We start from the raw sequence: 12,324 nt of genomic DNA, 5'->3' as shown, positions 1-12,324 counted from the left end.
GATTATTAGAATATAAGGATACTAAGAGACGTTTACCTAACACAAAAAGGAAATAATATTTCAGTGAATATCAGTTCTCTGGCATTTGACATAAATGCCTTTAAACAACCAAAAACATATGCTTTTAAGCAGTACAATAAAATTTCTTGGAATTTTTAGCAGAAGATAGGAATTTTAATTTTTATAGCCTTACATCTTCTATATTTTATTATGGAAAAACTCATTTTCTCACATATACACTTACAAGTAAATAAGCTTTTTATAGAGTAAGGCTAAACCTTACTTTTAAACCTTTACTTTGAAACTTGTAACTTTATTGTTCCTACCAATTTCTACTGATTTAATAAAATTAGCCAAAGAAAGCCAAATAAATGCTTTCAGTCTATAACTGATCTCTTATTAAAAAAAAAAAAAATTACATTTAAACTGTAAGTAACCAGAGGTCATTCACATGAAGAAAGTTTCACGATTTTCAGGACTGCTATATCTAGCTCAATCTCTTTTCTACAACCTTGTAGCCTCCCAGTCAGGAATTGGCAATCACATCCCAGTATAAAATGAACTTTGAAAATAGCCAGCTTCCTGAAAATGACTGGAATTCAATTCACCATGGGAATTCTTAGCAAAGTTGGCTTATCATACTCAGAAACTTAAAAACATACAGAGGAAGTCAAGCCATGGTTGTTTTTTTTCTTCCATAACCTTTATGAGAAATGCAGTGGTGACAAGCAAAGAGACAGAAAGGAGAAGAAACTTGGCTGTTTCTGGAGTAAGACACATCTGCTTAACAGTCTGCAGTGAGAGGTGGAAATTCGATCTTGTGCTGATGGTCAGACAGACTGCATAAACATATGTCAGTGTCTACAGAATTCTCACATTCCGCAGCTGCCTCTGGGAACGCTCAGAGAAAGAACATGCCCACGTAGATTGCACATCTGCTAGGGAATCTTTCTCCTTAACACCTATGTCTTCCCTTCACTCCCTAAAGAAAAGATTTACATTTTTTAAAATAAAAAAGGATGCTCAAAACTAACTTGAAAACTAACTGCGTTTAATTGTAACATTTTGAGCCACAAAAATTACAGAGTCCAATAAAAGGCAGGTGGACTGCTCTGGGTTTCTGAAAGAATTTTTTTAAAATCATATGCAAAGATTATTTCTCAGTAGTGTCCAATCTCCACTGAAGTCAATGTCAGCTAGAGGCCCTGCATTAAACAAGAGAGAGTCCACTCTCCTATCTTTTCCTCCACTTCCTTTCTTCCCCCCCCCCCTTTTTTTTTTTATTATACTTTAAGTTCTAGGGTACATAATTGAACTTTCTTTCCCTTTCTGCCTTCCAATTTTGTTGACATTCTTTTCCTTCTTATTTTTATCTAATCTTCTGATTTTGTGGACATTCTTTCTTCTCCTGTCTAGCTGCTCATAATGTAGGAATCTTAACTTTCCCCAGGTCTTTAATCCTCCTGGCTAGCTTGGATTACTTGCAAACAATATGTAGGTATTATGCAACTCATGTTTAAGGTATTTGCAAACCAGTGGGGGTTTCAAAAGGAAGCCATCAAAATAGTTACCGTAAATCAAAAAGTTCAAGGCAAAGAAGCTTAAATTCTCATCAGAATTTAAAGTGAGAAAAAAAATTCACATACTATTCTCATTTAAGCCTATTTATAATTTATATATAAATTCAATGTGCTACGTGAAATCAAATTAGTTTTAGTTTTGTCACAGTCTCAAACAGTTGATCAATTTTGGTTTAATTATATTGAAATCTGAAATTACAATTTTCACATTAATGTTTTACTTGGGTGGGAAAAAATGGTTTTAACTGAGTGTGTAGGAGGGTATAGAATCACAGCATGCATTTTTTTAAAAGAATTTTCTAAATTAAAATATACTTAGAAAAAAACATATATTGATTTGATAGGTCTGAATTCTGAAGAATTAACAAAATGGTAGCTTTCATTTTATACATAAATGGAAGCCAAGTTTATTTTTTACTTTGTAGCTTTACTGTTGATATATTTTGGCATTTTCAACATAATGTAAATAACGAAGTCAGCTGAGAGTGAACTATAACATGCATAACACATAATTATATGTAATGCAAATGAAAGTTCAATTTTAAAAAAGAAACCCAATGTAGTGGCTAGGCGCGGTGGCTCACGCCTGTAATCTTAGCACTTTGGGAGGTCTAGGCAGGCAGATCACTTGAGGCCAGGAGTTTGAGACCAGCCTGGCCAACATGGTGAAACCCCATCTCTACTGAAAATACAAAAATTTGCCAGGCCTGGTGGTGCATGCTTGTAAAATCCTGGCTACTCAGAAGGCTGAGGCACAAGAATCACTTGAACCCAGGAGACAGAGGTTGGAGTGAGCCGTGATAGCGCCACTGCACTCCAGCTTGGATGACGCAGCGAGACTCTGTCTCAAAAAAGGAAAGAAACTCAAAATATTGGAAACCCATTATTACACATGTAAACATTTAATTCAGGTAAATAAATAACTACATTCAATCAAGAATTTTCCTGAAATTATGGCTATGTATTGACATCAAGTGAAAATTATTAACTTGTTAAGTAAGTAATCACTCTAACAAGAAGCCCGAAGGGCAATATTTTCAGATGACGCTTTCACATCTGAATCTCATCTTTGAGGTCCAGGGTGTATGGAGTGGGTAAACATCGCTGTGCAAGTGTCCAGACAAATGCGGCATGTAAGTTTCAGGCTTACGGGAAACACACAGGGATCCCTGGTGGGTTTGACAGGTTTCAGGGCTGTAACTGAGATTCTTCTGGTAGCTGAAAAGGAGGTAACTACCCCAACAACTAGGAGTCTGTGCATTCCTTAGAGCATATCAAATATAAAGGAGAGACAGACAGGCACATCTGCAATGATCACTACTGACCTGATCCCAAACTGCCTCTCAAGATCAAATATAAAAAAAACCAGTAAGGATCAAATGATTTTTGGAGACACAGAGAAGGAGACAGACAGTGACAGAAAAATACAGAGAGGCAAGGAGAGACAGAAAATAGAAAAGAGAAGAAAAGAAAGAGAGAGAGAGAGAGAGAGAGAGAGAGAGAGAGAGATTGACAGACAGAGATGCCCACACCCCAACGTCATGGAGAAAAAACAAGTAACTCTCAGGCTAACCAACAGTGCATGAAGTCAGCTAACACATTCACTTGGATCCTGTTTACACACATATATATAGTTAAGGTCGGTCGATTATCCCACTATTATCAGCAAAAGTATGTCTTTGCTTAAATAATCACTGCCCTGGAGTAAGTGGTAATGCATTGGCCTTTGTCTGTTGTGAATACTTTTTTTTGTCATTGTTCAAGTTTTAGTTAAGTTAATTCAATAGGGTAATACCTGAACCTGGTACATAATCAAAAGAGACAAAAACCCAGCTACAGCAAGAAATGACTTTCCTTCCTTCCCCTCCACAACCCTCAATTTCCTTCCCAGAGGCAACCACTGTTGCCAGTTGCTTGTCAACCCTTTCACATCCCATCCACCCTGTACAAATATGACCAAGTGCTTGTGTCTCCTTCCTCATGTTTTTTTTCTTTTCTTTTTTTTAACATAGTTACCATGTTCTACACATGGTCTGCAACCTGTTTTTTTCACTTCATCAGTCATGGTGACTGTTTGGTATCAACAAATCCGGAGCTGCCCAGTCCTCTCCAATGGGTACACTGCATTTCAATGAGTGGCCACCCTAAGCCACACATCTTATCAGACCCCTGCTGGTGGCCGCACTTAAAGACTTTCCTTCTTGGGTTTGCAGCTGGAACTCCAACTCATAGGACTGACTGTTTTCAGCTAAAATTCCTGAATATTACTTCCTTAGTAAAACTTGAAAAAAATCTTACGGCTACTGAGCACATGTGGTGTCTGGAGAAACGACAAAGAGAAGGCTGTTGGCCAACCCTTGCTGTGCCTTCACGTCATAGGCACATTTATTTCGGTTGCTTCATGAAACAGTGGTGGAATGAATGAGGAAATGCGGAACAATAACCAAGAATGTGTTGTGGTGCACATTCTTCAGATGAGCAGTCTAATTTGGACTCGAAAAAACGTCATCTTAAAAGCAATGTATTTCTGATCTGCCAGTCAACTGGAAAACTTTTGAAAGCAGCAGAAGCTGCAGCAGAAACACCCTAAATCATGAAGTGTGTTCCAGACTTCAAGAGAGGGTAGCGGATGAACAGCACATATAAGAAAAATGGGTTTATTATTAGAAAGTCAATTGCATTCTACAATATTCTCAAATTTCCAAATTCAGGGACTGCATCTGTCCATCACGATTCCTTTGGACTCAACTAGCAAATCAACTTGCAGATCCATCTCTCCTTTCTACATGCTGCCTGTCTGCAAAGAGCTAATTAAGAGGAGTCTGCTGTGCTGGAAAGTAAATCCTTTCTGCAGTCCAAGATTTCTCAGGATACCTTCAAAAGGAAAAAAATACCAAAACGCTGGCTCATCAGCTCAGTTGGGGCAGCTTCATTACAACGCTAATGTCTGGTGCTAATGAGATCCTTTCGAATCACTCTAGACAAGCACTTGTGCTCTCCTTTTTCTGTTTTGTGGGATTTTTTTTCATTGTTGCTCTTTTGTTTAGTTTTAAACTCATGGTTTAACCATTAAAATATGAGACACTCTTCATCAACCTAAAACACAATCAGTTGTTGTCCAAGATTCTACTTGCCTTATTATTATACAAATCACCAAGAGGGAGATTGCAAAGCACTTCCTCAGGAAGAGTCCATTTTCCTTCTGTCGCTGGTGCATTTCTCCACCACATTTGTTACAGCAACGACACATACAAAAGAAATACCCCACCAGAGGCATCAGAATAATAAACAGCAGTCCCAGGACAGAGCATAGAATAATCCCTGCTTCATAGTAGATAATCTGCAATTCAAACAAAAGAAACAGCACATATTGTAACACGAAATAATAAGTAGAACATTCCACGGTGTACAAAGTTCTTTTTTTTTTTTTTTTTTTTTTTTTGAGACAGGGTCTCGCTCTGTTGCCCAGGCTGGAATGCAGTGGTGTGATCTCAGCTCACTGCAACCTCCGCCTCCTGGGTTCAAGCGATTCTCAGGCCTCAGCCTCCCAAGTACCGTAGAGACAGGGTTTCACCATGTTGTCCAGGCTGACCTTGAACTCCTGTCCTCAAGCAATCCACCTGCCTCGGCCTCCCAAAGTGCTGGGATTACAGGTGTAAGCCACCGCGCCTGACCATGTTTTGTTTTTTTAATGTATCTGCCATCATTAGTTGAATCTGAATATATATATATATATATATTCCATTTTGAAGCTCCTTTTTGAAACAGAGGAAGCAGAAAATTGAGTTATCGAATATAGGGCCAAGTGGTTACTGGAAGATGTCCTTCAACCCCTAGGAAGATAACGAAATGCTAGTTTGAGCTGCAAACGGTTTAATTTTAACCCCAAAGGTATTTTGTTTGTTTTTAAATGGATCAATAAATCTTGGCAGGAGTACTTGCATAACAAATAATCTACATATAAGGTGCTTTACACCAGGAAAACTGCACAAATAGAAGTGAAAGACTCAAAGCACTTTGGATTGGCCGGCAAACAGTTACACAAGAATCTGGAATGTATCTTAATCTAGAAAAAAAGGCTCAGACTCTAAGTCAGGCACGTTAAACACAGGCCAGTCAGTGAGTTTCTCCACTAACACACTGGAAATAATAATACGTACCTTGTCAAGTCATTGTGAAAATTAGAGATAATGCGTGATTAGAAATAATGTGACAAAGGACCAGGTACTGAGTAGACATGTAAGGTGCTTCTCATGCCATGCCCAGGAGTCAGATCCACAGTGAAGGACCGACCTCGGCAGTCTGTGTCTCAGACAGTTCCTGAGTTCCTAGGAACAGCACAATTTCCAGATACAATCATGTGACCTAAACCTCTTTTCATAATCACTGCTGACTTTATTCTGGGATAAACGAAAATTAATGCAACTAGATGATGAAACTTGATATCATTCCAATTCATGCATGTAGCTGCTTACACTTCTAAAGAATGGCAGAAAATTGCAAGTTGGCAGTTTGCAACTAAATGGACAATCTAGACAGCTGCGAATTCTTAAGCCAAGCTGAGCAAAGGAAAATAAAACACAACGTCTTGCTCCTGGGAGCAAATGTGATGTCTTGGAGGAGCGACCTGCTTTACATCCCAGCGGGGGGCTTCCAGGTCCCTAAACTGGATGGTATCACATTAGCATTAACCTCATAAACATATTGTGAGGGACAAATAACTGAACCACTGAATGTGAAAACAACTAGCCAAGTGCCCAGCACACAGTAGATATTCAACAAATGGTAGTTAATGCTATGAGCAAATGCTCAAGACTAGTAAATCTGGTGCATCTGGCACTTGAATATTACCTACTTCCATATTAAGATTAAATTGCTAAAAAAAAAAAAAAAAAAAAAAAAAAAAGAAAGTGGCTGGATTTTGCTGCGTTCATCAAGTACGTGCTCACGCTTAAGTTAACCCCCATCCCGTGTCCACGAAGAGGCATTATTAGCTGACTTAACCCTTCCTCGAGGACCAACATCACTTGCCAGTTAAGAAACCAGCCCAGACCTTCCAAACTCTTACTTACGTATTTTTCCATCATTTCTCAGCAAATATTCTAAATTGTTTACTATTTTAAAGAAACGTAAATTCTTTCTGAATTCCAGGAGACACTGAACCCAAACCCAGGAGACAAGATATATTGAAATGTTTTAAATGCACTAATTTTAGCTTTAAATACAAATTGTACATTTGATACACAGCCTTTCTATTGTTACTGACTAAACATCAGGCAGTATCAGGAACAAGACAGGGTATTTCAAGAGTTCACGTCTAGGCTGACTAGATGAAGGCCTGTCACTATTTACACTGTTTTTTGATACACCAAGATCTTCCAGTGCTTTGTTGATTATGTTGAAGATCAACATCTAAATATTACAGAGATATCTTGCTTAAAAGAGAAGGTTAAAAGTGATGGTAAAAACATAACTGAAATGGATCATTTAAACATTTTCACAGCGAGGATGACAGTGAAGAACAGAAAGGCTTTCAAAGAGCAACTTGAAATAGCAGACAAGGACTTTACCTTGAGACCTAAGATTAGAGTTTCTGGCTGTAGAAGTCAACGCAGGTGAGGAATTTTGGCAGAGGCAGCATGCATCAAGAAAACAGACAGAAAAAGTTATGAGTGATCAACCATAACCAAGAACGCTCATATCCCACAAGGAGGAAATTGGGTGATAGAAGGATAAGTACGAGAAAGGAATATAAAACTTGAGTGTGAATTCAAGAAACAGTGGTTTAAGTTACTTTGAGTTCTGAAATTCACATTTGCATTTACATTTGGATTTCCCAAAAGGTTCTTAATCCGTATACTAATCGGTTATGAAAAGGAGAATTAGAGGGGAAGTTATAAATGCTTAACACACTAACCATGTGATCTTCATAAAATAGAGAATCAGATCTGAGAACTCCGTAACCAATGGCAGCATCTTCCCAAGTGCCCTTTTCTAAACTAAAAATCTGATGGTGCTATTCCTGTGCTTAAAGCGATCAACGGATTCCCACCATTTTTATTCCAAACATCTCAATGTTTGATTTTAAATGTCCTTTTGTGGCCAAATAAAATTAGGTGGCTCTATGTCATTTTCTAGATCACTTTTTTGAAATATTCTGGTCCAGGAAATCTAAAGGTTTAGAAACTATTGCCTCAGCTGGCAGATCTGAGGGAACAACATTTGTGATGGGAATCACTTTTAAATGAGGCATCCAAAACATGGGGACTGGGGGGCAGTTCAGATATAGCTGCCTCTGGGGTCACATGGGGCATTTTAAATGATCCCAGGCTCCCTTTCTTGGAGAGAGGGTGCGCAGGCTTGTTACCAACCAGGGCACAAGCTCCCAAGCTCACCAGACATAAAGATGCACCTCACAGTGTGTGTTAAAGAAAAACACTGACTCCTGGGCTCCTCTGCTAGAGCACATGAGTCAGAAGATATGGGTGAGACAAGGAATCTGTGTTCCCTGAGGCTTCCAAACAAATGACTTGCCCTGGAGTCATTGGCTTAGGGTCTGCTTCAGGGGGAACCAACCCAACACACCCAGCCTTTATCAGACTAAATCTAGCCAGAAAACCCTCCTCCAGATGTGGCCTGGCTCCTTTGGTGCCTGTGCTTCACTAAACCCCTTTCTTTGGATAATGGTAGAAAGCGTGGTCCAGTTCCACATCCAGAGTAGGATTCAGCTCATTCATGTGGGTTCAGTTCTGCATCTTCTCTCCACTGCACCCTCACCCAGAGTTTTTATTCATTTGCAAAGGCAAGGAAAGAGAACAAGAGCCAGGTGTATAAACCAAGGTTATGGGAGTGCCAAATCTAATACCAAGTCAAGCACAAAGACACTGCCAGGGTCAGTGGCAGCCCAGCTCCAGCTCAGGCTCGCAGGTTCCTCAAGGCCAACTAAGGGTCTCAAGACCTTGTCCTCCAAGTCCCAGATCCCACTGAAGCACTGCCCCTACTCCCATTCCTCGGTTGGCATTCAGGCTGGCTAAGCATATTATGCTAATTTTGAATATAAATATAAAAGCAACAGTCATTTTCTTCCCCCTAGAGATGCAGGCCAACGTGGCAATCACGTTTGGGAGATGTAAATGAAGCCTGTGGCACTGAGGAATGAAAATGCTTTCCACAGTGCTGGGGAAGGCTGTGTGCCCTGGGAACAGCTCAGTTTATCTTCCACACAGTCTTCCCTTGCTGAATGTAAACAGCCTCTGGATAAGGCTTTCCTCTTCAGCTTCTGCATTTATTTTTCTCTTGAGTATAATTTTCTTGCAAATTAAAAATATGATGAGGCCATTTGTAACCATCTGAGGTAATGATTCACTGGGCAAGAGGGAACTGCCCTCCCCCGTGCCGGAAACACTAGCGTTCAGATTTGTTGTGCAAGCCAGTAAAAAACATCCACCTATACATCTGCTTATGGTTGGCCTGATAACCACCTTCAAACCAGGAAAGGAAGGAACAAAGTGCTTTACTTACCGAGAAGGACTGAGAACCTGGCAAACACATTTAACTATTTTTTATTATCGAATATTCAGTGCTACACACTTTTGTCTGTTTGCTTCATGGGCAACCTACACTCATAACACACCAGAATCAAGACCACTCGTGTGTTTAGGTAGGCAGTTGCAGACGAGTGCACTGGCAGCACCTTGGGTAATAAGCAGAAAAATGCAAGGAGCCTTGATACTTTCTGAAAATACTATGGACTCACTCCAGGGAGACGTTCAAGGTCCTCCCAGGATCAGGTCCCATCTTACCTTTTTTTCTCTCCCTCTTGCCAGGGGCCTGCTTCTTTCATACCTTGACCTCTTTGCTCACATGGTTCCTGAAGCCTGGAATGTGAGCAGAGCGCCCACCCATCCCACCGGCTCTGCCCTTGCACGATCCTCGTTATATTAACTAGATAAGGTCCCTGCTATCTGTCTTCTAGCCTCTTGAGACCAAAGGCTATCATCCTTATCTCCACCTTCCTTCAATTCTAGCCATGTACTCACACAGCAAGAGATTCATAAACCTTGTATAAATGCAAAGCTACTTTTCAACAAACGATGTTTTATAACAGAGTACATAGTCACCATCTCTAGGAATTTTCAAACAATTCCACTTAATGAGGGAGTTCTCATCCCTCAGCTAAAAGAAAAGTAGTGTAATATTGCTTTTTGAAGGAATTTTAGTTTTTGTTTACTTTATTTATTCATTTATTATTATTTTTTGAGACGGAGTCTCACTCTGTCACCCAGGCTGGAGTACAATGGCACCATCTCGGCTCACTGCAACCTCTGCCTCCCGGGTTCAAGCAATTCTCCTGCCTCAGCCCCCCGAGTACCTGGGACTACAGGTGAGTGCCACCACACCCGGCTAATTTTTGTATTTTTAGTAGAGACAGAGTTTCACCATATGGGCCAGGCTGGTCTCAAACTCCTGACCTTATGATCTGCCCACCTCGGTCTACCAAGGCGCTGGGATTACAGGCGTGAGCCACCACGCCCGGCCGTAGTTTTTAATTTTTAAATAACATACAACTTGAAAGGCTTTCTTCAAATGCTACTTTTGAAATGTCTGCTATGGTTCAAATGGGATTTGTAAGGTGGTTCAATATTCCATGAAAGTTCTTAGTCAAAAAAGGTTACTAAAATTGCAGATTGAATAACTGGTTGTTTAAAGATTTACTTTCAAGTCAGCCAAAATTTTTCTCATACTTCATATTTTTAATAATAAATACACCAATGAAAAATTACCTTATCATAATCAATTTTGGACTCACGTGCCTTCTGTATGACTTTTCTCAAAGTATCTGGAAAAAAAGCCACAAAATAGCAAAATTATTTTTTCAGTAAAAATATAAAATTCATATTTGGAAAAAGATCTTTATATGCTTACAAATTATTATAACTATGTTTCTATTATTCTTATAATTTTATTCCTATTTCTTAATGTAGTTAAATAATTAATGACCTCTAGCCAGAAGCCAAGAATAGAAGACAAATACTTCCGATTTATTATTTTGTCAGGGACAGAATTAGAGAGTTGTCATTTTTAAGTTAGTAATTTATCATAATACACTTTAATATTTACCAGCAAACCACATACAGCTTATTAATAATCATTTATAAAAATTATGCTGAAATTGCCAATTCTTAATTATCTGGAAACACAAATGAAATTTATTTTTCAATAATTCCACATTTGCCTGATATTAATATTTTACAAAGGAATGGATGAAAGGAATCTTAAAATTAACCCAACTCGGCAGGGCGCTGAGGCTCACACCTGTAATCCCACCACTTTGGGACTCAGAGGCAGGCGGATCACCTGAGGCCAGGAGTTCGAAACCAGCCTGGTCAACATGGTGAAACTCCATCTCTACTAAAAATACAAAAATTAGCCAGGTGTGGTGGTGCATGCCTGTAATCCCAGCTACTTGGGAGGCTGAGGCGGGAGGATCACTTGAACTCAGGAGGTGGAGGTTGCAGTGAGCCGAAATTGCACCACTGCACTCCAGACTCCATCTAAAAAAATAAAATAAAATAACCCAACTCAAGAGTTCTTAACATGGGAAATCCTTCTCTTCCTGTCTCCAAGCAGTACACAAAAACCTATGCAATGCAAACTTGAACTTTTCCATAAATATTCATTTAGAGCATTTTCAAATTCTCACATAGCCCTGGGACCAAAAAAAGGTTAAGAGCCACCACTTAACCATGAGCCGCCATCTAAGAATGATATAAGACAACTGAGACACGGACAGAGAGGGTGACATAGTGATTCGTGAGGAGGCCAGACCAAGGCCCAGGTCTTCCTCCTCCTGTGCGGGTGCCTTCCCGCCACCCTGTACACTGTCTCTCACCCCAGGAAGGAGCTTCTGCATTACTATCACTATATCCATCACACCTGAAATGTACTACTGGAGGGGTGGGGCAGGGGCGGGGTGGGGGGGCAAACGAAACCCTACATCGACTCCTTTTATGATGCAAAAGTCAGATTAACATACAGGAAAACAAAGCAAGCCACTTTCCCAAAAGGCTTTCTGCAAAACAACTTTTCTCCTCTACAACTCAGAGATATGGGCGATATTTAAAGATTATGCTGCAGGAACAGATTTTCAAACTGATATGCACCCAGGGAACCCCAATAGTTTCTTCACAGTACCTCGGGGGCTGCCCAAGGACCACAGGGACACTGAGGCTGTCTAATCCCCTTCAGACAATATAGGTTACCTCCCCTTCAACCAGTCAGCATTGCTTTGGTCTGTTTTACAGATCAGGCTTCTGTTTAAAATTTCACTGAATGAAAGAGTCATGTGTCTGTTGGCTGCATAAATGTCTTCTTTTGAGAAGTGTCTGTTCATATCCTTTGCCCACTTTTTGATGGGGTTGTTTTTTTCTTGTAAATTTGTTTGAGTTCTTTGTAGATTCTGGGGCTGTAAACTAGTTCAACCATTGTGGAAGACAGTGTGGCGATTCCTCAGGGATCTAGAGCTAGAAATATAATTTGACCCAGCCATCCCATTACTGGGTATATACCCAAAGGATTATAAATCATGCTGCTGTAAAGACACGTGCATACGTATGTTTATTGCGGCACTATTCACAAGAGCAAAGACTTGGAACCAACCCAAATATCCAACAATGACAGACTGGATTAAGAAAATGTGGCACATATACACCATGGAATACTATGCAACCATAAAAAAGGATGA

The 12,324-nt window shown here is 39.8% G+C and overlaps 1 protein-coding gene across 11 annotated transcripts in view; it reads right to left on the bottom strand.

Annotated features, from left to right (window-relative positions):
- The window catches only part of PROM1 (prominin 1), a 156,029-nt gene that overhangs the window by 60,050 nt on the left and 83,655 nt on the right, over positions 1 to 12,324 (bottom strand). For 6 of the 11 annotated variants that reach the window (XM_050789897.1, XM_050789902.1, XM_050789903.1 and 3 more), the window contains exons 3-4: positions 10,364 to 10,419; positions 4,715 to 4,920 (exon numbers count right to left, since the gene is read on the bottom strand). In XM_050789897.1, the coding sequence (XP_050645854.1) occupies positions 4,715 to 4,920; positions 10,364 to 10,419 (262 nt within the window). Of the gene's footprint in view, positions 1 to 4,714; positions 4,921 to 7,150; positions 7,178 to 10,363; positions 10,420 to 12,324 lie in introns of all 11 variants that reach the window. The other 5 variants (XM_050789895.1, XM_050789894.1, XM_050789900.1 and 2 more) reach the window with 1 other exon arrangement.

Source organism: Macaca thibetana, chromosome 5, assembly GCF_024542745.1.
Source record: "Macaca thibetana thibetana isolate TM-01 chromosome 5, ASM2454274v1, whole genome shotgun sequence".
Lineage (NCBI taxonomy): Eukaryota > Metazoa > Chordata > Mammalia > Primates > Cercopithecidae > Macaca > Macaca thibetana.
This window is presented reverse-complemented; position numbering and strand designations above follow the sequence as displayed.